This window comes from Meleagris gallopavo, chromosome 20 (genome assembly GCF_905368555.1).
Source record: "Meleagris gallopavo chromosome 20, MGAL_WU_HG_1.1, whole genome shotgun sequence".
Classification (NCBI taxonomy): domain Eukaryota; kingdom Metazoa; phylum Chordata; class Aves; order Galliformes; family Phasianidae; genus Meleagris; species Meleagris gallopavo.
In genome coordinates, this window is record NC_139423.1 from 9,894,562 (window position 1) to 9,920,389 (window position 25,828).

Consider the following 25,828-nt stretch of genomic DNA (forward strand, 5'->3'; position numbering starts at 1 on the left):
ACTTCACTTTCTGATCTCCCACGGGTCAGCCTTCCTAGCCACGCTCATTTTTGCTGCTACACAATGAAATCAGTGGAGATCAGCACTTTAATTTCTTTCCCTGTTTAAGAAACCTCAGGCATCGCATGCGCTAAATGGTTTTCCTGTGGCTTTAAAGGAATGTTTTAAGATAAACGTAGTTCTATCTGTGTTTCTCCACCTCTACCTATATTTCCACTCTGTCTTCCAAGGAAATTGATTTTTTTTTTTTAATTTGAATTGCATTGAATTTTGGTTTGGTTTCCTATCGTGACCAGAGCGTGCTTACTTCACACAAAACACCACTGCGGACAATACTTTGCAGCCACTGCTGAACTGAGACAGATTTGGCCCTAGCAACAAAAATCCAGATTGCAGTGCCCCACCCCACGTGTCCCTCCATCGCCAAGAAGGCAATGAAACAGAATGGCAATGCTTGATCTATGAGCAGAACACACCAGCTATTCACCTTAACTCACACAACAGCACCACATGGGTTGCGTAGGCAAACAGACTTTTATCTTTTTTTGGAGCGGGTCAGATGAGTTCTGAGCTCTTCTATGTGTAAGTGTAGTTCCTGAAAGCAAGAACCCACTTTGTTGTGCTCCCAGGAACAATCTCCCCCCAGTAGAACTGCCCTGTCCCCATCGCTCTGCAGCTGCTGCCCGCATCGCTGCTCTCCTCTACTCCAAGAGCAGAGACATTCCCTCAGGAGTAATCCCTGAATTTCATGTGCAAGAACCTCCAAGATCCTTTGAAATAATTTCAGCATGAGATATCATTAGGAAGCTAAAATCAAAGGCACGAAGGCTTACATATTTAATAGGATGGAGACGAGAACCACATTGAGGGCGTTGGGAGATTTCCCCGGTGCAGATTCCAAACGGGGCCACGGGTTGGGCGTAAAGTGCAAGACGCCATGCATGCAGCACAGGCAGTGATTACATCCTCTTTTTCTAAATTATGTTATCAGGAAACGTTATATGGTTTGCATGGGTCTAGATTACACTCTCAGAATAGAATGTTCTCTGCACAAAGAGCACAGTTGTGGTAGATCAATGAGAATGCACTCAGAAACGTCAGTTAAAGGTAATACAAGTCCTTAGTGCAGGATCAGGGAGAGAGCATGGTTTGAAATTCCTATTTTCCCAACTCTGCCTTCCTCCCTAGGAAAGCAACACAGCAGAACCACTCAGAAATTCATAAGGTTTAAAAATAAAATACTTGTCTCTTCTCGTTCTCTGCCCATTTTTCCCTGGGTGCCATTTCCCAGCTCGGTGGATGAGCATTGCATTTTCTTCAGGAGATCTCAGACTGCTGCTGGGTTAGGGGCAGCTTCCCACTCCCATACTGCGCAGCCCAATGCCTGGAGCTGCGTGCTGGGAGCACAGCCCTGCTGCCAGCCCACTCCTGGGCACCGTCACATCAACCTCCCAAAGTTCCACATCTTCAAAGTCAGCAGAGGCCTCCCCATAGGAAACAACAGGGTGAGCCTGGGGTAGAGGTGAGAATGAGACACAGACCTTTTGCCTTGCTGCCCTTTAATGTGTGCTGCTCATTTCCATGGGGTGAGCAATCTGGCTGCCTTTGGACACATCCAGCAAGGGAGACTGACGTAAGTGCCATCAGTGTGTCTTCTGCTGGTCCCCATGATTTTCTGCTATTGAGGAAAATGGGAAAGTAATGTGAATCTTCTGTCCCCTTCATGGACATTAATTCAAATGTGAAACCTGAGCTGGATGAGAGCCCTGCACCCACAGCAGCGCACATCCCAGGCTCTGTGTGGGTCCGCTCCTTACTGCGTGGCACTCACTGATCACGGTGATTGCGCTGGAGAACTTTCTCCTCAGCGACTCAAACAAAAAATATCTTATATGGAATGTGTCCATTTCTTCAGCTCAGCTAATTACTCGGGTACCGGTACATTTCACTTCTCTGCAAGCAGCGCAGGCAAGCAGATTCCATTCATAACTCACATACCGAATGGCTTTGGCACCTTCCATTTTAGTGGCTTACTTTATTAATACGGAGGTGGTTTTTGTTGTTGTTGTTGGTTTTTTTTGTTGTTGTTGTTGTTGTTTTTTTCCCGAATGCTTTTTCCCTCTGGGCAGAAAGCTGCTCCCTTTTCGTCACAGGCTCTATAATGAATTGCCATGCACAAAGCCGGTCATACAATACGCAGCAGCAGCGCCGAGCGAGAATCTTTGGGAAGAGTTTCCATAGAAACACTGACGTCCTCCTGGCGAACAGGACACCGAGTTCTTTCAATGGGAGGTATGGGGTTTTAAAGGAGCAGTTGGGTGGCAGGGAGCCAGGCAGGCAGAGCCATGACTCTGCATCTCCCAGCAGAACAGGGGGGCTGCAGTGGGTGGGACAAAAATCACCAATGACCCTCACGTTAGCAAAATGTTGGATTTGATGGAGTTGCCAAGCACAGCTGCATACAGCTTGGCAACTAATTAAACTGCTGGGCACAGAGTTCACAGGAGCTGGGAGCCGAGGGCAGAAATACCAGGCTGAGAAATACCTGCTCCTAAAACCTCATTGGGTTTTGTCACTGATTTGGTCCCCGGATGCCTTGAATTGAGCACAGGGGCTGTAATGCTGCTGAGCCCCCGGGCTGGGCAGGGTGCATCCCGCTGTGTGCCCTCAGCTCCAGCTCTGCTTGGAACAAGACAAGTGCTTGGCTGACGTTCCAGCTCCATGTTTTAAATAGCCACACGTCTGCCCGCTGCGCGGTGGCAGAGCAGCCCTGTCTGGAAGAGGCTGTTTCTAGAAGGAAAACAGTCAGAGGAAATATTTTTGCCAGAAATGCTGGAAATGGTACAAAACCAAAAGGGAGCATGCAAAGAGAACTCCCCACCAAATGCAGTGTTGGGCAGGAATGCTTCACTTCAGAGCGATGCCCAGGTGAGATGAGAGAGGGCACAGAGCTCCTGCCCACCGGGCAAGGCGTGCGCCAGGGCTGGCACAGGGCCGGGCTCCCCAGGGCTGCTGTCCCCATCCCTTTGCCCAACGCTGGGGCCCACCTCGCTGCTGTGCCTCGCGGCTGGGCTCCCAGCTGGGCCTCTCGGTTGTCGGACAACCCTGGGGGCAGCCCCACACACACCTCTGTTACCCTTACGTCTGCGGCTCTCTCTGGGCTGCAAGTGTGCGGCATTCCAAAATACCTGCTGGGTCTGCATGCCTCTGCTGCTGTGCGTCTCCTGGCTGAGCACACGAGGCATCCATAACTCCATCACAGCATGTCGGCAGCCTCAGCTGTTCTGCACCTTTCCAAATCTGCTCTCGGGAGTCTTCAGCTCTGCACCAACTGCAGCCGTGGAGCTGCAGACCATAACCATTTGTCCTTTGCTGTCCTCAGAAATGGCAGCTATTCATACTGCTGATGTTGCGGTGCTGAAACTTCTGTGATGGAAGTTAAATTATTTCAGATCTATATGGTCTGATGCTGCCTGCTGTTCTGGTTGATAGTTTCATAACTAAGACATTTGTTAACCTGGTGGGCTCCAGAAAGGATGTTTGATATCAAACACGGAATTGATCTGTTTGCAGAATGTTTGTGTGGAGAATATTTCACCTAAACCTGTTCAGCAAGATCTGCTGCAGGCGCAGGGAGACCAAGAGTCAGCGAGCCAGAGGAGCCTGGGAAATGTGCTCAGGCTGTTTCAAAGGATGATGGCAGGAACTAATTCAAGAAACAGGAAGAGAAAAACAGACCTCCACCCTTAATGGTACCTATCTCTTTCAGCCATTAGTCTCAATATTTTGATGCAGAATCAGAAATGCTTTATCCTATTTTGTAGTTAGGAAAACAATGCCTGTGCAGGACGGTGACGGTTCACTGAGGACAGCCCCAGAAGGCAGGCACAATGACCTAGTTCAGTGCTCTGCACACAGGACAATCTTGTAGAGGTGTTGGGGATAAGGACCAATTTAGGATGAAAGAGCCACTTTAGTTCAGCACTTCATCCTTACTTACAGTCAGGTGAATGTGAAGGCTCATTATGCCTTCTCGATTAACATAATTCCATACGGTGTTCAGACAGCGGGTGATGAACTCGATTTAAATGCATGGCTTTGCATGCAGTGGGAAGGGCAGGGGCAGCCTGCAGCACAGCACTGTGACCGCCTGGGGCACGGCCGGCGTGCAGCTGGGTGAGCTCAGTGCCAGGGACACCTCCCTCTGTAGGGCCTGCACAAAACAGAGCGCTCTGCTGGGATTCATTTAGGAAGAAACAGTTAAAACAGGAGAACACAACTGATCTGACTGCAATTGTGGCCTCCGAGCGCTTTTCTGTGGTACCTCAGCAAGAGCGAGCGATACGTGGAATGGTCTCCTTGACTGATATTAAACCACCGCCAGAGCCATTCTGAAATTCTTCTAAGTCAGATCCCCTTGTGCCATCGCTTCCAGACTCTGAAATCCAGAGGTGCTGGATATATGTGTGGTACCAGGGCAGTACCTTTGGGTGAGGGGAATCCCACCAGAATGAGACACAACCCGTGCTGTGGGCAGGTGGGTCTGCAGGCTGTGGGCACAGCACTGCCCCGCTCCTCCTCCCAGCACCGAGCCTGGTGCAAGCACGGAGCAACGTGTTGCCTGTGCTGCAGCACTCCAGCCTCCTTTCCTGCAGATCCCGCTTCTTTTTCACATCAGCGCTGATCCTAAATGTAGGACACAGATGCTCAATCCTGCCTTCTGGGCTTTCATCCATCAGCTTTGCAAAGTTTTGGTGATACAACAGTAATAGAAAGCTGCTTGTGCTTAATGGCACAACATGGGGAAAGCCTTTCCAAAGGGTTATTCATCTCTGGTTGTTACTTATGCCATCTGAAAATGAAGTACTTCTTCTGGTAGTGAAAAATGAATGTGCGCTCCATCCTTCAGAACACTGCTGGGCCTCCAGCACAGTGCAGCAAGCTGGTTTGAACACTGATGTTTGGTAAAGACCACTGATCACTGAGCGAGAAGCACTCTGCTGCCCGGCACAACAGAGATCCCCAGCACACAGAGCAGGACAGGAAGGAGGAAAGCATTCTGCTGAAGACAATTTGATACCAAAAACTAAGCAGGGCCATAACAATTACAGCCACCTAGTGGGCAAAGGTTTGTTTTGTCTCATTTTTGCATCCGCTTTTACTGTTTTTCATGAATACATAAAATCTGAAATATTTTCCTTCTGGCGCTGCGCCTGGCAGTGTTTGGACAGTCAGGTCCCACCATGCACTGCTGCTCTGACTCGGCCATACTGGGATGCCTGCAGCCAAAGGGACAGCACCGCTGCTTTAGGCAGATCTCCTTTCTGTGAGCAGCTCTTTAGATTTTGAGGTTAGGTCCGTGACAACACAACCTTTAAGTTCAGTGGATGGCGAGGAGCCAGCAAGGCTCCCAGCAGCCCCAGGAGCCGCTCCCTCCGCTGCTCTGCACATATCCCTTTGGCTCTCGATGTCCTCCATCACTTCAGGAGCTCTTCAGGCATCGCAGGGTAATTCATGTTCGATAGCAACTCTGGCGGGTTTCTACAGAAAAAGAAAATTGGAAAGTAAGTATTTTGTCTAAATCTTTGCATATCAAAAGGAAGAAAAAGCACATGCCTCTCTTTCTCTTCCTTTTATACACAGCATATGGGCTGAAACTATGAACTTCAGATCTGAATTTCAGCAACTCCAAAGCATCTCGATTTAGCCCATAATAAAATCCACACTGAGGGTTCACAACAGCTTTTGGATCCACCTCAGAGAGAGGGAAAAGGTCCTCTGTGAGGGTTCACTCTTTTAGAAGTGGGGTTTTCTGCTGTTTTTTCTTTTAAACTTCACTTGTACTCAAGATTTTAAAAATGTATTTACAGAACAAACCTCTGCATAACCTCCCCAGGCTTTCAGTTGCACGCGATGGAGCAGAATAGCAGACCGTGGGATTTTTAACCCTATGACGAGCTGTGAATTTTGGAAATCCTCTTTGGCACGCATTCAAGCCAGCCTTAATGAGAAACGCCCCTTAATGAGAAATGCCAACCTCATGACTCAGCCCAACCGGCAGCTTCTGACACCCATCCCACAAGTCATTGGCCTTCCCTGGGAAGAAAACAAGGCTGCCTCTCCCTTCCTTCCTGCAGCCGCAGGGGCTGCTGCTAAGCCAGTGCATCCTTAGTATCAGCAGGATTTGGTGCTGATCTCGTGCCTACGGACTCTGAGAGGAGCTGGTGGCTGCGGTTCCTCCAGCCTCGCAGCCCCGCTGCGCTGAGCAGCTCTGCTGTGCCTCCTGGTTTGTGTTCAGGGCATGGGAGGCTTTGTGCAGCCAGCGTGCAAAATCCTTCTGCAACTCCAGTGCAAATCTTTCTGAAGACAGCTACACATCAAATACATCGTGATGTTGCTTCTAAATCCTATATATATATATTTGCAGGAGGTACATACCTACGTACTTTCTGTATTACTTATATGGTGTATGGATGTCCAAGCAGCCGCTACCCAGAGGTAGCCAATGTTTGCAAAGGGAAATGCTGCTCAAATACCGCGGTGCTGCAGAACCAGGAATGCTGGGGTAAACCTCACCCTGTGCCACTGCACGGCCCCAGGGGGAGAGGCAGCAGCGATGGGCAGCGGCTCAGCTCTGCCATCGCGAATTTCTTGACCTCTAACACTTCATTTTGTTTTTATTATCATTTTTTAATCTCATCCTTTTCCACGCATGAGCTGCACAGCACAGCGCACCATAAAAATCTCAGATAGAGCCAGATCCGTGATGCAGTTACCAGTACTTCATTAACCTTTATCTTGACAAGTGGAAATAACGTGCTGTGATTCAGGGTAAATTTTTCACTTGCAGAGAAAAAGTGGTGCCAAAAGGAAGCAAACAAGCTAGACATGAACCAGTAAAAGTCTTGATGGTAGAAAACAGCAGGGCCGGGCTGACTGGGCACACTGCTGATGTGCTCCCATGTGCTCTGGGTGCCATCAGCACAGGCACACAACCCACTGAGCCCGAGCAAAACGGGTCCTGGCAGGATGGAGCTCAGTCCAGCCTCTGTTCTGCTGCAGCCTGCCGTGGTCGGCAGAGTCCCCCAGAGGAGATGGCAAAGCCAATGAGTAATAAGGAGAACTGATGTTTTTCCAAGCAGAAACCAGCCTGACTCACCACTATTTTGTTTCTTTTATTGTTATTTGTATTGCTTTGATGCCAGACATCAGATCTCAGTTATTGAGCTCAGGGTTTTATCACCATATAACAGAAGAAAGTGCCATCTGAAATGCTTCCAAACTAAATGAATAGGAGGGAAAAAAAAAGAAAAAGCAGAGCAGTTTGCTGCAATCCAGGGCAGAACACTTCCCAACACCCGGCTGCTGAGCTTGCCATGAAGTCAGTGTCTGCTCCTGGCAGGGCTGCCATCGAAGCGGCTCTCTGGAGCTGATATCTGCCATGAAAACATCTTTCCTGAGCCAGTACCTAGTGCAGGGTAAGACTTGGGTGGTTGGTGATACCTATCAGCCTCTGCCCCATCTGCCAGGCATGAAATGCTTCTATCCCTGAAAGCCATCACCTTTATCCCAAGGAGCTTAACAAAATATAAGGATCCAGATTCAGTAACGCCAATAGAAGCAGAACAGCTCTCAGATCCAGGCAGAGGAGTACAAACAAAGAGAACCTCAAAGTCTGAAAGACAAAAGCTGACTGGAAGATCAGCGCAAGAAAGCTTTGCGGGAAGTCTGGGCTGAATGGGAAGAGCAGAATGGGCATCAGCATATGGAAAAGCCACTGGGAGCTGTGCAGGAGAATGGGAGGAGCAGGTGGAAGAGCGGGCAGAGGAGGACAGCAGGGAGAGGGGCTGGGTTTGGGTGTGTGTGCACCAGGGGAAGAGTGAGAGCAGGTGCTGCAGGAACCTCGTGCATGGCTGCAGGAATCTCGTGCATGGCTGCACAGGGCACGAGGATGGCAGCTCCCAGCCAGTGCTGTGCTCATGGTGGGGTGGGCACAGCGGGCAGCGTGAGGCCGGGTTCCAAGCAGCATCAGGCTGCGCCTTGGCCTAGGAAGGCTTGCCTGGCATTTTTGTCAGCGATGTCTCTGGAAATAAATCACGAGCCCTTCTGGAGACTCATGCTATGTCCTATGTATTAGGACAATTATTGCTTTCTTGCAGCCTGGGCTGTGTAAAAACATGTCACTTATTTTTTTTGAGAACTCCTCAGCTCCTTCTGTCAGTCACCTTGTCTCAGCAGGCAAAAAGAAATCCCCAAACCCAGCTTCTTAGACATTCAAAAATGTTAATGATGCTACAGCACTGAAATAGTTTGCATGGAGTTCTCCATATTGCACGTACTGCCCTGCCCTCTGCAGCCACCTAGCAGGCTTGGGGATGAATGAGGTTTCCATGCATGAGGCTGAAGGCAAAGCGGGGAGATCTGCCTGCAAGGCTCCTGGAACACCATTAATTGTCCGTTAGCAGTGTGACCCAGGAGGATGCGTGATGATGTCTGTGGCACTTCTGTGAGCCCACAGCGGGGAGCTGCTCTTGGTCAATTCTGCTCAGAGAAGGTGGACAGCAGCAGGGCTGTGTGATGGATGGAAGGACAGACAGACGGATGGATGGGCAGATGGATGGATGGATGGATGGATGGAGGGATGGATGGAGGGATGGATGGAGGGATGCAACTGTGGGATCTCTGCTCCCCTCCTTCCTGCACTGTTTGCATGAATCCTTCCAAAGCTTTTTGGGTGCTTTCTTTGCCTTTCAAGCGGACGAAATGTGCATGCTTTTGGTTTTCTTTTCTCCCATTAATTTCCTCAGTTCTGAAGCAGAACGGATCTAATTATCCTTCCTTTCCCAGACAAATAGAACAGCTTTGAAAAATTGCCTGTTCTTTTGTACACCTGGCATCTGGAGTTGGTAAAAACTCAGAAACTTCTTAAATGCTCCTTGTGGTTGAGAGGAAGGGAGGGTGATATTTAGTCAATGATCTTTGCCCTCATTTTTAAGGAAAAAAAAAACAACAAACCATCAATTCTGCTGCTGGCAATTGCAAAAGCAGTTAGGCTGAGCTCTCCCTTAAGTGAACAAACACTTACGGATCTATTTATACCTGCCCTGAAGCAGACTGCTGTAGGTGGAAATGCTGTAATTATTTCCTCTCCCTGCTTTCCACTGTCCTATAAAGATCTCCTGGAGCAGCTTGTTAACAAGTCACTGCTGCACATGGGTGAAATTTGAATGGAACCCATCTTAGCAACAAGCCCAGTTTGGCTCCAGCTGCTGAGAACAGCTATGACAAAGGTGAGATGCGTGGAGCTGCTATGAGATGGCTCCTGTTGCTTAGCCCCATCTATCTAGGAAGAGAATTACAAATTGTTAGCCTGACTGGCAGCTGAGGGGGGACAGGGACTTGATCAGCACTCAGGGGATGCAATAACACTGTTTTCCTGTGTGCTTCTTTTCTCATCAGTGCATGTTTTCAAATTAATTTCCCTCCCTAAAGAGTCTCTCTCTATGCTTATCTTCCTGCTTTTCTCTCTCCTCTTCCCTGGGTTTATTTCTCAGGGCAGATGATCTCCACTTGCCACTCAGGTTAACTCTGGTTTCAGTATCAAAGATCATTTAAGCTGAAAATAGCTTTTTAATGGATCCACATCACAGCCCAGGGGTGCCTGCTCAGCAGCCCTCAGCTCCATCCAGCATGCAGGTGGTGAGCATCCCTCACCACGGCCGCAGCCGCTGCTCTCCATGTCAGGAAGGGAGGGCGATAGCCTTGAGCACAGCTGGTTGGGGACCAGGAGGGAGGAGCTGATGAAGCAGGGAAAAAAACCACAAACATTCGGCAGGGCAGCCGGCTCTGTAAGTTTTGATTTTATTTTCATGAAAAGGAAAACAATCTCTTTAAGGGGCCATAGATTTTTATCACTGTGTTGCTATGGGTGATTAGGAAACGGCAAGTGGTGATATTTAATATACAGAGTCCAAATTACTCAGTGGTATAAAATAAGGCCTATGCCATTAGAACACAAAGCCTTGCCCTTCAGTTCAAAGCAACACAGCATGATGCTCCTGGAGCAGGAGCATCGGCGCTGCAGGTCCTGCTGTCCTGCCTGCCCGGGGGCACCAGGGGGTGGGCTGTGGGTTCCCAACAGCCGGCGCTTCTGTGAGCACAGCCGGCTGTGCTGAGCATCTCCATGACCCTAAATGTGTAACAGCATCACTGCTTTGGGAAGGTTACAACAGAACCATGGAATCATTAAGGTCCCACCGCCAGCACTGATGGTATGCCATCATCACGTGCGGCAGGCTGGGGGCTGAGCCACGGGCTGTGACGAGTCCCACAGAGGCAGTGCTGGCAGAGATGTCACAATCCTCACTACGCTTCAAACCCGAGCAGATGCAAAAAAGGCAGCAGTTCAGTGAAGTTCTACTGTGGTGTATTTCAGAAGATGTGCCAGATGGCTGACAGTGAGTCTTTTAAACCCTGACTTCTCTTCTGAGCCAGCCATACTATCATCCATCAGACGGTCTCTTTGGGCTGACATTGCAGAGCGTGTCTGTCTCCTTTAGATTTGCCTTGCTCCTGTTTATTTCTAGCTGATTTATTTATATCTGGAACGGATACAAGTGGCACAATTTCTTTGTTTCATTAAAAGATTCCTTGATCTAAATTTTAAAGGATTTGTCTTCAGAGAGATGAAAGTCAACCAAGCGTATGCCTTGCATCCCCGGCTTTTTCCATATTCTGGGTAAATCTGGGAGAGACATTTTGTTGCACAGTAGTAAGCTGCTGTCGAGGCTAAGGTAAACCTGGCCACCGATCTGCTCGGTACTAACGTGTCCCTCGTTTGGCCTTCTTAGTTATCATTTTCTAAGAGGTGAAACAGTGTTGACGGAGCTTAGGCTATCAAAAACGAGTCAAGGTAAAACCAACAGCCAACTGCGAGCATGGAAAATTACACCCAGTGCCCAGCAGCTCACTGCCAGGCAAGGAAAATACCATTTGCACAGCTGAGCACTGTCAGTCCCCGTTCCCTTGGGGCCGAGAAATCCTAAACTCGACCCGCTGCAACCTGCAGCTCGCTCCTGGGCAGACTGCGTGCAGCCCTTCTCAAAAAGGGGCTGTTCATCCTGGGAACCTCGTTTACTAATTGTGTGTGTGTGTCTCAGCCCCTCCGCATCCCCTGATTTTAAGGGTCGGCTGCCACCAGGACAGAGCCATCCCATGCCCTGCTGTCTCTGGGAAGCACTGGGAGCCGTTTCCTTCCAGTCAGCCCAACTGCTCCACGAATCAGTGGGGTTTGAGCACGTGGTGCTGCCCTGCAGCCTGTTACTGCCAGCACTGCGGAAGGACAGGCTGTCTGTGGGCTCTCTGTATGGGACTGCTGCGTGTTGTTGTGGATGGTTTGAGTGTGTCCCGACTATGAATCACCGTGCTCTTTCTGACCTGTTGTCTTAATTGAGCATCGTGTATTCTTTAGAAGCTCACTACTGCCTGCCCTACCTCTTGGCAGTAAAGCAGCAGCCTGGAGCTGCAGATGTTTGCCCCGCTCCTTCGTTCTGTCACAAATTAGAGGAGATTTAGCAAGCCGATGTGCTGAATCACGGATCCTCCCTGAACGTGACCCCACATCGCTGCCCCTTTGTCTGGCTGTCATCGGTAGCGGGGTCAGGCCGGGACATGGCTTTTCCATCAGCTATGTGAATTTTTCTGCTGTGCATGTTCCAGCAAAATCAAAGGCCTGAGAAAGGGATTCTGTGGAAGCTTTTTTGTCGGTGACTCTGCCCTCATTAGTTATAGTTTGGAGCAAAGCCTCAGGGCAGGACCAGCACAGTTCTCCTGCTTGATTACGTGAACATTGCTGCTTCTTTGGAACCCTGTAGCCTGGCAGATTGGCAAGAAGAGCTGCAGCTGCCTTGGTTCTCCAGCATGTTTAACAGTGTACTCCTTCCTGACCACCCAGCGTCTTCTCTATATTAAAGGGAGAACCACCTGCATGCCCCGAGACCCCGCAGTGACACTGCCTGCTCACAGCCCTCTGAAGGACTTCCATCCAAGGGCTTATCTTCACTGCAGAATGAGCTCAGGTTTCCAGCCAGGGGTGCCCCAGCTCCCAGCCCTGCCCTTGCTGAGCACTGCAATGGAAAGTTGGCATCGAGTGACCCACCAGGCGCTGCACATTAGGGTTTAAATGCTACTGGTGCTGCAACTGCTGGCGGGGCTGTAGGGATGGGACATCTGTGCTGCCCCGTGTTTCCAGGCCCCCAGGTCCCTCCTGGTGCTCTGTGAGCCACCTGGGTGCTGCCTCCACACAGCTGGATTGCAGAATTCCCTAATTTCCTCTGCTTTGGATACAAGCTGCTTGTAAGATAGGTGAGAGGTCTGTTCAATGCAGCCTGGATAAGCAGCAACAACCTGAATGCTTTAATATTTTTTGCTGCTATTTTTTAATGTCTCTCTTTTTTTTTTTTCCCTGAAATGTGTTGCTTTCATCACCACTGGAGATTCCCCCCCTTTTTTTTTTATCCGTCTTTTAAATCTCTCTGTGTTTTGCAATAGTACCACATTTGTTTGCATTGACCAGAGGAGAGCAGACCCTCAGTTCTGACCAGCTTCTGACCCAGGTGCAGATCAGGTCTGGATTTCACACTGTCCATACATACATATCACGTTTTTTTACAATGAATTTTGCTCTTTTACTTTGAGGACTCACCTGTTTCTGGAAATACAACTCCAACTGAGCCTCTTTTGACTCTGTGGGAGGAAGTCCTTGAAGAAAAGCTGAACCAACTTGGAAGAGAACTTACAGTGGGACCGTTGGTCAGTAACTGTTGTTATCCCCATTACGGAGGTCGTGACCCTTCTTCTGCTCCCTTCCCTCCCTTCCCCTGCCTGTGTGGTGAAGCCCAAAGAGGTGACCCATGGCACACAGCTCTGCCCAGGGCTCACAGCCCTGTTGTGCCACTGCTCCCTGCTTCTTCCACCCCACTTCACAAGCCAAACAGCATTCTGTTCTTCAGGACAGTCACGCACTGACACTTCCTAATGGAGTTCTGTGATATGAGGCCATTTTCAAGGAACGAAAAAAGATTTCCTGTGTTTGCTTCTTTGTGTTTGCACTGCTTTTATTAAAATGGTCTGCCATGAGCTGTATCATGGACGTAAAATGGCACAGCCTCAGATCTGACCGAACTGGAGATTTTACGGAAAAGCATTTTGTGAGAAAACTGTTCTCAGCTATGTAGCCTTAGAAACCAGGGAGGTAGAGCTGAGGTCAGAGAGGGCTATGAATATGGAGAGCCTGGAGATGGGAAAATCACAAGAGAGGCAACTGTGCAGCCAGGATGAAAGATGAGAGCTTCAGCAGAAAATGGATGAAGTCAAGGGAGCAGGGAGAAGACACCGTGTGACACTGGGACGATTTGTTCCATCCAGCCCCAAATGGGAGCACGAAACACAAGTTTGCTTGGAGTGGTGAAAAATCCATCAGAAATTTTCACATATGAATTGTGAGACTATAGAAAGCTCCAGGACATCCTGGAACACTGCACCGTTTATCCCAATCGGAGGGTGAGTCAGCATTCAATTACGTGCAGTCAATTTTATATTCAGTTTTCGATGCGTTGGCGACAAAGCAATTTAGATAATACGGTCATATAGCAGAATCACCTTCCTTACAAGTCTGAGTTACATTAGCTGAAATAAAAAGTATGTCAGCGCTCATTTTCCAGCGTATCAGATAATCACCGCGTGGGATACAGAAGAAATCTCTTCTTCCCATTGCCGATGTAATTGTGCAACACGGCTGCTTTCTCTCCTCTCTGAAGCCGTTGCTTATGGCTGTTCCTGAGACTCGACAGCTCTGCTGCTGCGTGCAGACACCGTCTGCTGTCTGCTGCCCTGCACACTGATCACGGTGCTGCATAAGAGCTCCTACTGGTTTTACTTGAGAGAAAACACTCTGCTGTAACGAAGTGAAGGTACACATGAAGGTACGTGAGGTTTGCTCCTTTGTCCATCACATGGTGAAGACCTGTGATGAGTGAAATACAAGGTCTGTGTTCTCTCCCCGCCACAGCTTTATTGGCATGAAAAGCCACAAGCGCAGAGTCCTGGGAGATCTCTAGATGTGGCTTTGGGCTTAAATGACGATTGCCATTAGTTCAGGAAAGATGTTACACTGATTTTAACTTTTTTCCTTCATCTTTTAAAGCATCTATTATATTATTTTGTAGCAATTATACTTTTGGGAATCAAAGCTTGGAGAGGAAATGAGCAATTTGCTATGCTTTAAACTGGTGGTACAAACTGGATGATCATTTCAGTATTGCTGAGAAATTCAGACTTCCATGCACTGCTCCTTACATGAAGAGGATAATGGGTCTGCATTAAAAACTGCTCCTCACATCCCAGGAGCAGCCAAGTAGCTTGAACCTGAATTCCATTCCACCATTCCTACTGCCGTAACTCCATAGACTTTAAGGCGTTGAATAAGAGCCAGACGTAGAGCACAGTCCAGAGAAATTTCCATTGGATTTTTTTCCATGGACAATGCCCTTAAAGACCCAAGGTCAAACCCTCCTCCCCCATAAGCTGGCATCTCTTTGTCCAGTTAAACCTTTGTGTCTACTTCAGGCTCCTGGAATTCCCTTGGCGAATCTCAGCGTTCTCTAAGTATGAGTGCATTTTAGCTGTCGTGGCCAAGTTTACCCACAAATACTATTTTTTCCCCTTCTGATTTATTGCACAGAAAGGCCAGTGCTGCACAGAGACATACCTAAACTTATGTTTAGGTCTTGAAAGTCTTCTGCTTAGAAACTGTATCGTGTTCAGAGCCACTAGGTTCCTGCTCCCTGAAAGGAAGCCTCGGTTTGCTATTAATGTGAAGAGAGTGTCCAATGATCTTCCTCTCGTGAGAATGAATTTCATACTGTACCCATCACAGTGCTGCCATCTGAACTTCCTTTACTTGGAAGCCACCATCACTCAAATTGTCAGGGTCTGGCAGCACAGTAGGTTGACTTGGCTCTTCTCAAATGAATGCTCTCAAACTCAGGACATGTAACCTTTGGCTTCCCTACATTTTTCATCTCTCAAGATGCCTCCCTTGTCTTCTCAGAAGGCTGGAGAGCAGCACAGGGCTGCCCTTGCAGAGCCAAAGCTCCCATGGCTGGGACAGCCAAGGGTGTGAATTCAGAGCAGTGGTTTAGGCATCAAGGAAAGCGTGCACTGGCTGGATCACTGCCCCAGTAAGGGTGAGCGTCCACTTACTTCCAAGAGAGCCCCCAGGCATTTTGAGGCATCTTTTTTACCCTAACTGAAGATAATCAGAATGATAGAAAATCAGGAGAAGAACTTCTGTGTTTATCAGGCATTTTTATAAGCAAATGCCCCTGCATTGCTCCTTTGTTAGTTTAAACAGACTGACTGAAAGCACTTTTCCTTCACGGTCAGTTTTTAATGTTTAGTATCTCCTTTTTCACGTTTAGTATCTCTCAGTTAAAAGGACTGACCAGCTTGCCTGCATTCCACCTCAGAGGAAACAGATTTAACAGTTTTCTTGGAAAATACCAAGTAAGCAAAACTCTTCAGCAAGTTCTTAATGAAACCTACTTTTAGAAGTAACTTTTCAGTCTGCCTTCATCTATCATAAATTAAAAGGGCAGAAAATCAGCCTTTCATCTTCAGTGTTTGTTTCTGATCCCCATAAAATAATTAAGGTTAGCAGTCCCCACAGCTTAACAAGCAGCTTTCTGTCTCTTTAAGGCTGTTTATGAATCATTGTAACAAGAATAACGAGTAATTTGAAGCTGATTGACGAAGCTATGTGGCTATCAGCTAGGACAATCCTCGCCTCAAAGCTCTGTCTGTCAGCAGACCCTGCAGAACTGACAGGCATTAGACTGGCTGTACGCCAGAGCAAAAGTTAACTCGAGAAAAAAATTACATTGGATTTTAATAAAACTTTCCTCAAAGGTCAACCTCTCTAAGGTATAAAATCGATTTTTCTTCCCTTCTTCTACTTCAGTCTGTTTTCTCATAGCTACAGAAAATTCTCATCCTCGTGGAATATTTCCCATTGCCTTTTCTCCACCTCGCCCTTATCACAGTATCTGTCTGCCTGTGAGTGCTCACTGTCTCGGCCGTTTTATTTGGACTCACTACCCCCATTTCACACTCTGTGCCTGGCCTTCTCAGGATCGGTTCCCCTTTCTCACATCATCAATTATCAGGCTGTTCTTCTGCAACAGATCCTGCCTCATAGCAGCTTCAGGACACAAAACCTTTTCACTTCATCCCTGAAGGTGGCTGAAACAGCAGAGCTTTGGTGCAAAGTCTTAACTGAAGCAAGCCAGGTTTCTCCTAGTTTTGATTTTTTTTCTTACTGGGCAGATGCCTTCTGTGTCTTGCCTGGGACTCCAGTAACTTCAGCCAAGTAAAGCAGAGCATCAGTACACTTAGGAGTGAATGATGTGAGCCCCATGCTCCTGCAGGTCAGTCCCCGTTGCTTTTATTTGCCCAGCAAAATAATATGTTTACCCTTTTTCTTTTTTCTTTCTCTCTTCCTCCCTTCCTCCCTTTCTTCCTTTTCCTTCTTCTTTCCTTCTTTTTTTTTTTTTTTTTAAGAAGAATCACTGACATCTAATAAAGCACCAGTTTAGAAGTTTCTTTTGTCAGACCGTACTGACTGCACAAAGCAGGAGGTAGCCATATCTTGCTTCTTCGTCCTTGGCATATGAGCTCCGGCTCTCCATGGCCAGGTTTTTAATGTCTTGGCACGCCGGAGCCAACGTCGTCATATACTTTACAGCAAAAGATGTTCTGTTGTGGGTGTATGGTTGCACACCCACCTGGGCAGCCTAATCCCGGCGTGTTCTGTGAATTCGTAGCCCTGTCTTTGGGGCTTCCCAAAGTAACAGCACACTATTGGAGGGCTCGGGGCTCTCTTGAGGATGACCTGGAACAGTGTCCCGTGAACTTCTCAGTTTCGGCTGAGTTCTTACTTTTCTTACTCTCTAGTCCACCAAAATGGTATGGCCAAGCTAATTTTGTGGTTCCCATCTGAAAAATCCTTCTGGTCAGAGAGTTCATGAGGCCAGGCATTGTGTGATATGTCTATGTGCCATCACAGGCATTAACAGGGAAACCACTGCTTTGTTTCAGTAAGGTGAAATGTGAGAGAATCTACACTACATTTCCAAATTACTGAGAGGAGAGAAATACTGGAGACCAGTCAGGATTGGGTGTTTGTGCTGATAAATGATGGGGAATCGGGACACACATTAAAGTCAGCAAATGGACAAAACTGGGCTAAAGAGGGATGAATGCAAGGGGAAAAGCCTCCCACCTTTTTAAAATTGAAGCGCAGGCTTTCATGCTAAAAGGAGAACTGTATTGTACTGTTTCCAGGAACATATGTTACAAAGCTTTATATCTGCTGTTAGGATACATGTTGCATAGTCTGTAGGGGTCAACAACATTCACATAGCAGAAAGGGTGAAAAAGACAATGATGGGTGATGAGAGTGAGCCGTGCTTGCTGCTTCTCTGAAATTCTCATCTATGTTCATGTGGGTTATTAAAAAAATCCTGGATACTTTAAGTTCCTTTAATAAATGGTATTTTAAATTGATCAGTACATCATACTGCTTTAGATTTTAAGAGTGCTATCAATTACTTTAAGGATCTGGCTCTCCAGATTAGATTGCAGAGATGTAGACTGCAGAAATTGCAGCTCAGCTTCTGGTGCTGACGTCGAACGGCCACCGCAGGATGCAGCTGTGAAGAAAGAGATCAAACCCCTGCCAGGGTAATACGGGTTAAAAGTCTCCTAATCTCCCTCTTGCTTCCCTGCAATGCTCTGAGATACTTCTGCTGATTTGTTCTGCTGGGGAGAGAAAGTGTCAAGGTCTTCCAGGAAAAAATAGAAATATGTATATAAAATATGTATATATATTTCTGATGAATCTTCCGGTTGAATAGAATTGGCAACCTGAGTAAAATGTTGCTGCAGGAACTGTTATTTTGTATTGATTGCATTTTTAAAGATTTTTCTTTAAAGAGGGAGGCACCTTTTGCTATTGCTGAGTATTACTCAAAAGGCCTGAAAACCTTGCAGGCCCCATTCTCACCTCGTCGTGCACCAGAAAGCCAGTTGAGGTTTTAAGAATACCGCTGATCCTGGATTAGACTTTGTTCTTAAGTGCTAGTAATTTAACACTACTACAGTTTGGCCACCTATCTTTCATGTGTGCTCTGCGGAAGTTTAAAACTCAGAATTTGTTTTTCGGACAAAAAGGGATAAACCGAAAGTTTCTTTGGAGCCCCAGAAGTGGGCCTGATTCCTGGCGGCCTGCAGCCTTATTCACAGGGCAATCACTCATCTCCGGCATCGGGTCTCCCCGACAGGATGCGATTTGAGCACCGGCCGCATTAGAAGCATCCTTCACACGAGCCACAGGAAAGCACATCTCCAGCTTTACAGCGTCTCACAGCAGTCTTGATTATACAAGAATTAGCTCTGTATGTTTAACTCAGCTCCTAATGCTCACATTAAGGCCATTCAGCAGGAAGCCTCGGCTTTTACAGCCATTCATTTTCAGCAGCGCTGTTACTCGGTTTTAAGGTCGCTTCCCGAACCTGACCTGCAGACACGGCCCTATGAGGCGGCACGGCGCTCCCTCTGCAAAGGGAAAGCCGAGCACACAGGTGAACTGCTGGCTGCACCAGCAGATGTTATCCGCCCATTTGTCCAACCTTTGCTGTCCCCACTAGATTGCTACGTTCTCATTTTAAAATGCGGTCTTTGCCTTTCCCGTCCCAGCGCGGTGGCAATGCCCACATCCCCAGCCCCGCAGGTCCTGGCAGCTCCAGGTGACGCCGCCTGCAGTCACAGCGCTCTGACAGCACACGCAAGCCTTTACAGTGGGATTATATATTGAATAATAATAATAAAAATAATAGGAAGCAGTGGCCCGAATTGGGATTTTCACGTTGCTTGCAATGCCGCCATTCCCGGGAGGGGCAGCGCCCGCTGATGCACCCGAACGAAGCCGCGTTTCACAGAGGCCCCGGGGCTGCCATTCCTTCCGACGTTTCCAAACCTGGGTCCCGTGAAAAGCCGGTGCCGAAATGCTTTATTATCAGACAAACAGCAGAACGCACCGAGACTCGTCGCACCCCCCGCCCCGCCCCGCCGCTCCGAGGGCAGCGCCCCGCGCCCCCCCGGGACATTTTCCCCTCAAACGGGCGTTTGACGTCGTCCTCCTCGATACCGAGTGACCAATGGGGAGGCGGCGCGGCGGGCAGGCAGCCAATCGCACGCCGTTGCTACCTGCGGGGAGTATTTTTAGCCCCGGCGGCGCGGGAGGGCTGCGAGGGGTCGCGCTGCTTTGCGCTGCTCCGCGAGGCGCCCGCCTTCCCCGGGCCGTGATCGGGGGCTCCCAGCTCCGTGGGGCCATCGCGGCGGCGATGGGAGCTGTAGTTCGGCGCAGGCCCCTCCCCCCTCCCCGCGGAGCCGAGGGCCGCGAGGGCAGGGTTTGACGAGGGCAGCTTTGACGCGTGCTGTGACGCAGCGCTGCCGCGAGGCGAGCCGCGCGCTGACGTAGAGAGCGGCGCCTTCCACGGCGGTAGGGGAGGGCGAGGGGCGGGGCGGGGCCCGGCGGGCGGGGCGGGGCCGGGACATGCGGTGTGCGGCGGGGGCCGGGGAGGGGGCGGGGCCAGGGCGGGGGGGCGGGGCGAGGGAGGCCATATATAGGGGCGCGCCGCGCGGCGGGGCAGGAGCAGAAGGAGCGCAGTTGCGGCGGCGGAGCGCGGCCGTCGTGGGGGTGTGAGCAGCGCAGCCCTCCCCCCCCTTTCCCTCCCCCCTTTTTTTTTTTCCAACCCTCCCCCTCCCCTTTTTCTTTTTTTTTCCTTTTTTTTTTTTTTTTTTTTTCCGTCTCTCTTTCCCCTCCCGTCTTCGCCGAGGCAGCCGGCTCTCGAAGATGGGGGCCGGCTGCTGAGCCCGCCGCCCCCGGCACTCGCAGCCCGCCGGGATCGTTCGCGCCGCGCCCCGCCGGTGAGTACCGGTACGGCTCGTGGAGCGCCGCTCGTTGAGGGCGGGGCGGCCCCGGAGGCCCGAGCACCGGCGGGGGCTGCGGCGGGCGCGGCCCTGCGGGGTGAAGGGAGCCGAGGCGGCCCCGGGGGCGAGGGGGGCACGGCCGGGACGGGGAGGGCGGAGGGCGGCGGGACCCTCGCGGAGCGAGGCCGGGGTGGGGGCCGGGAGGAGCCGCTCTCGGCGGGGAGGAGGCGGCGTTCCGACTGACGGAGCGCCCGCAGGACGCGCTGAGCTCCGGGCTGCGCCGCAGGGAGCGGGCCTCGGGCACCTGGCTTCGTTTTCTCCCTTATGGGCCTGGAAAGCGCCCTTCCTCCTCCTCCTGCTGCTGCCGCCGCCGCCGGAGCTCCCTGGGCTGTGAGCAGAAATCTAATGAGCCCCAGCCGCCTGTTATGTAACGCCGCTGCGGCCCGGGGCCGTCGGAGCGCTGTCCTCTAAGCAGGGGCAGAAGTTGGGCTGCCGGCCCCGCACCGCTCGCTGCCCGCCAGGGCCGCTGGCTTCCCGGTGCGCCCTGAAAGGCTCGTTTCTTTCCTAAGGGGACGCGGAAGCGGGGAAACAAAACAGACGGATTAATAAATCATTTTTAAATGCCCCTCTGAACCACCCAATCAGCTTTTCTGCACCGATTGTGTCCCTTTTGTAAATATCTTCTGTTTGCCCTTGATCTTTTCCTTATCCCCACCCAGTGCTGATCCAGCAAACGTTTAAAGGTCGCCTTATCGTGCAGGCTTTCACATATTCCCATACCATCTTGGGGAGAGCGCGAGTGGCTTGGAAATAGGGTTCCAGCCTTTAAAGGAGATTATTTGGAGCAGGAAACAACAGCGTAAATACAAAGCTTTTTTTTTTTTTTAATAATGGGATTTTGATATTGACTTTGATTTCTCTAATCTTTACTGACAGCCTCACTGAATTTTATCCCTGGCGATCAGTGCAGAAAAGCACACCCTTAATTGAAATTCGTGCTGGGTGTTTCACAAAATAGACGTGTTTTGTTTCCTTGGAACTTTGTATGCCAAGGTGTCCCCGGGGGCTGGGCGCCCTGTCGGAGCGCTGCTGATTCTCCTTAGCAGTGTGTGCTGATACCTCATTCTGCCCCTTTTTTAACTTCAGATGGCTGCTTTCTCTTTTGTCCTTTAAAGGACCAACAACCATATTTTATATTAAATATAAAATGGAGTCGCGGAGAAGGAGGAGGGCGATTGTTTTTCACTGGAGCTCTGCGAAGCCCCATTGGCTCCGATGTTGGCTGTAGCTTTTTGCAATCTGGACTGTAGAAAATGCAGTATGTATATTTAATATGTAATGGAATAATTTGTAGGGAAAAAAAACGTAATTAATTTCACAGTCATTGCCATTCCCAGTGCAGGAAATCGATGCACCTATTTGGTATGCATTGCCTGCATGATCATTTTAGCTCTTCTGAGGAAAGGAAGAAGTGTTGTATATGAACAGTGGACGTTTTCTCTTCGCTTGATGCAACTTCACCAGTGCAGCACAGTCCACAGCATAGTTCCAGCAGTCTATGCGGATGGTTGCCTTGGGATTAAAATGTGTTGCATGCTTTTAGTTCTTGTCTGAAGTTCTCTAAAGCAACTGGAAGTATTTCTATATCTCTGCAGCTTACGGTGTGACCATTGTGTTTGCAAACTTTAAAGTGATAAATGATCCTCAAACTAGGACCTCTCAATCTAAACTAATAGTCCAGTGGTAAATTTTGCAGCTGAGTACTATAAATCAGCCAAGTGCGGGTTGGTAACTGAACCCTTGACAGACCTGGCAGTCCTGTGATGTCTTAAGAATTACACTTGCTGCTTTGTGAATAGCTAAACTGCAAGCTCATGTTATTTTGAGATGCCCCGTGTTGCGTATGTAAACACATGCCTGGTGCATCTTCTGCAGGGTTGTTTGTAAGTCATACCGAACGTAGCTGACACCCTCAGCTTTCGCAGGCACAAACATAAATAGTTTGCGAGTTTTTTCACTTAAAACATAACCTGTTTTATGCAGAAAGTGAAGCTGAAAGAATAGGCCTTGAACCTTGATCTTATCTTCCCTTATTTGGATGTGTTTGCTTTTGTTTTTTCTTAAAGGAACAAGAGTACTCAAGGTGAAGGATAATAATCAACTAGCATCAGCACTTTGAAGGAAATTTTGTTTCCCTGTGGCATCTTGAACACTTTCTTCGTGTTTTGAAACAGACTTACACCTTTGTGGCATAGCAGCTATGCAGCTTGAAATCCAAGTAGCACTCAATTTTATTATTTCATATTTGTACAATAAGCTTCCCAGACGACGTGTCAACATTTTTGGTGAAGAGCTTGAAAGACTTCTTAAGAAGAAGTATGAAGGGCACTGGTATCCAGAAAAGCCATACAAAGGATCAGGGTTTAGATGTATACATATAGGGGAGAAAGTGGACCCAGTCATAGAACAAGCATCCAAAGAGAGTGGTTTGGACATTGATGATGTTCGTGGCAACTTGCCTCAGGATCTTAGTGTTTGGATTGACCCGTTTGAGGTTTCATACCAAATTGGTGAAAAGGGACCAGTGAAAGTGCTTTATGTGGATGATAATGAAAATGGATGTGAGTTGGATAAGGAAATCAAGAACAGCTTTAACCCAGAGGCCCAGGTGTTCATGCCAATTAGTGACCCAGCATCTTCAGTGTCTAGTTCTCCTTCTCCTCCCTTTGGTCACTCTGCTGCTGTGAGCCCAACTTTCATGCCCCGCTCCACTCAGCCTTTAACCTTCACCACTGCCACATTTGCTGCCACCAAGTTTGGCTCGACCAAAATGAAGAATAGCGGCCGTAGCAACAAGGTCGCCCGCACTTCTCCCACCAACCTTGGCTTGAATGTCAATGACCTGTTGAAGCAGAAAGCCCTTTCCTCCTCCATGCACTCTCTCTACGGGCTTGGCTTAGGCAATCAGCAGCAGCAGCAGCAACAGCAGAAGACTTCTGCCCTTTCTCCTAATGCAAAGGAGTTTATTTTCCCCAACATGCAGGGTCAAGGTAGCACCGGTAGCGTATTTCCTGGTGACAGCCCCCTTAACCTCAGTCCTCTCCAGTACAGTAATGCCTTTGATATGTTTGCAGCCTATGGAGGTCTAAATGAAAAGTCTTTTGTGGATGGCTTGAATTTTAGTTTAAACAACATGCAGTATTCTAACCAGCAATTTCAGCCAGTTATGGCTAACTAAAAATAAAACAGAAGTGACATACGAGTAAATACTATTGTACAAGTAAAAATGCACGTACCCAAGGGTGTATCTTTTTTTCCACCTCTTGAGATATATTTTTTTTTTAAGGCTTGTAGTATGAATACATTCAAGCTTGGTTAGAGAAATACAACATGCATCATTTTTTCATTTGCCAACCAAGCACAAAATTATTTTATACTGATTGTACATTAAAAAATATACTCTCAAAATATGGCCTCTTACAGTATTTAAGATATAGCAAGGACATGGCTAATTTTTTGTGTGTATATATATATATATGCACGCAAACATATGTATATATATATTAAAAAATTGGCACTAGTAAGTGGGTTTATTGGTCTTTTTCTAATTGTATAATTTAATTTAGTACAAAGTTTGTAAAATATCAGAGTATATATATTGTTTCTACAACATGGTATTGCATTTATATCTTTTTACTACAGTGATCTGTGACAGCTGCAGCAGCTTCATGTTGTATTTTTTTTACTGAAATTGTAAGATATCCATCTTAAAGACATCGATTCTAAAAAAAATATAAAAAGTTGTGTACAGAATATTCCTTAGTGGTGGAATCAAAAATGTACGAAATATTTGCTTTTTTCAAAAGAAACACAAATTGTATTTTCTGTTAAAAGTTTAAAGATTTTTGCTATATATTATGGAAGAAAATGTAATCGTAAATATTAATTTTGTACCTACATTGTGCAATACTTGAAAAAAGGTATAAAAGTATTTTGAGTCAGTGTCTTACATGTTAAGAGGGACTGAAATAGTTTATATTAAGTTTGTATTAAAATCCTTTAAAATTACTTGGCTGTTGTGGTCTGTGCTCCCGCTGTGCTGAAGGTCGCGGTGCTGTGGTTGTTGTGTGCTCAGTGCTCGTCGTGCAAAGAAGTGACTTGTGCATCACAAAGCGATGGCAGGGTTCCATATGGATGCACCACAACAATGGGTTGCTCACCTGACACGCTTCTGACAAAGCACACGGCCTGATGAACTGCTTGCCTGCGACTGAGCAAATGTTTTTGCTTGTTTTCTGTAGCTGTGGCTTCACCAGTCGAAAGGCGATGAGTTGTTTTTGCCCTGAGAGTTAAGACTGCAAGCGGTGTGAGTGTGGAGTGGTTGTGTGATGTGACCTATCTAGAAGGTACTCAGGTGATTCAGTGAAGCTCACTTTCTGTGTTAGCAGAGTGGATTTGAACTATTATCTCGGGAGGCCCCAGACAATGCATCAGCGTTCTGGTTCTGTACTGGGGATGAATAACTCAGAAGCTCAGCTGAATAAAAGTGCTGACGTACAGTTACTGCACTCATTGTAAACTTCATTTTATATGCCTCTATTAAAATGAGAAATGTAATGCAACAACAGTGTGGCAATCTAAGGTTTTTATTCTAGTGGATTTTACCAATTTTAACTTAATAGGTTTCCAAAACATGAACGTGAGTGGGAGGACAAAGAACTCAGAAGGTGACAAAAACCAGATTTTCCATGGCATCCCTTTCTCTTTTCTGTCTTTTTGACAAATGGCGTTCCTTGCTAACAGATGTTGTCATGGGGAAGAGAAACTTGCTTACTTAATGCCGAACTCTTAACCAGCAACTTATTTTCCATCCCAGTTCCAGCTGCACGAAGAGAAGATGCATGCTCAGTGGGTTGTGCTTTGGCTCACAACAATGAATTCTGAGCTACAAAAGGAGCACAGAATTAAAATTGTCTGAACTTTACGGTTCTGAAATTGGTGTTTGAGAATGCAGATCATTCTTTGCTTGTCTGATGCACTTGCTTTTATGAAAGGCGTGAGTTGTCCCAGTGCCAGCCCTGTGCCACACACACACCTACCCGGTTTGGTGGGAGGAGAACAGAGATTTGGTGGAAATAACCTGGTGCTGTGAGGAGGAGCATATTTCTACAGCACTGAGGTCTTTGCTTTGGACAGAGTGAAGCTGTGAAGAAGTATTGTGCTAGCAAATGGATGGGTTGGAGGTGTGAGGCTGGCCGTGCTATCAATTTGTAATGCCATGACAACCAATTCCAAAGCAATAGTGGAGTGAACGTTTTTTTAGGCATTCATCTGTCTGCTGCTTTTTATTGAGTTTGCCATCTGGTTTATCTTTTCACTAACGGCACATCAGTGGGCAGAGCTGTACTTAAAAGCGTTATCACTAATTTTAAGTGTGTGCTTTTGCTTCTAAAAGGCCCCTGAACCGTGTATAATTTTTAAAATTATTGAAACATGGAGATTGATTGATTTGTGTATTACTCTGTTTATATGGCTAAAGTTTAAGGCTCCTGTAAGTTTAATAATCACAACGTAGTAATCTAACTAACCTGGCAAAGAGGTTGAGCAGCTGTGATAGTGGAGGCTGTGTTCTGTAATTATGTTCCTGTGATTTAAGCTAAGATCATTTGTTTTAAAGGTCATCCAGCAGTACTACCCTCTTTCCATTCTGATTTGTTCACTGTCACCATAACCAGCTCTGCAATGAAGGCAGTCGTTGCTGGGAGAAAACTCTGGAAAA

At 47.9% G+C, this 25,828-nt stretch overlaps 1 protein-coding gene and 1 long non-coding RNA gene across 4 annotated transcripts; both read left to right on the top strand.

Moving 5' to 3' along the window:
* Positions 1 to 1,706: 1,706 nt before the first annotated feature.
* Positions 1,707 to 18,012, top strand: LOC146543095 (uncharacterized). The gene is made up of 2 exons (XR_014887418.1): positions 1,707 to 2,292; positions 3,574 to 18,012. It is a non-coding gene; the product is annotated as an uncharacterized LOC146543095 (long non-coding RNA).
* Positions 18,013 to 19,774: 1,762 nt separating this feature from the next.
* TOB1 (transducer of ERBB2, 1) lies at positions 19,775 to 24,117 on the top strand. Of its 3 annotated transcripts, none has more exons than XM_085240091.1 (2): positions 19,775 to 20,056; positions 22,176 to 24,117. In XM_085240091.1, the coding sequence occupies exon 2, from the start codon at positions 22,310 to 22,312 to the stop codon at positions 23,285 to 23,287; it is 978 nt and encodes a 325-aa protein (XP_085096217.1). In that variant the 5' UTR covers positions 19,775 to 20,056; positions 22,176 to 22,309; the 3' UTR covers positions 23,288 to 24,117. The 3 variants fall into 3 exon arrangements, with proteins under 3 accessions (XP_085096217.1, XP_085096216.1, XP_010719907.1); XM_085240090.1 differs by having other exon boundaries at positions 19,775 to 20,046; XM_010721605.3 differs by lacking the exon at positions 19,775 to 20,056 and adding an exon at positions 20,246 to 21,367.
* The last annotated feature ends 1,711 nt before the right edge of the window (positions 24,118 to 25,828 follow it).

What these genes read in the sequence shown, in the direction of transcription:
- TOB1 (XM_085240091.1), top strand. Translation starts at nt 22,310, where the DNA reads ATGCAGCTTGAAATCCAAGTAGCACTCAATTTTATTATTTCATATTTG.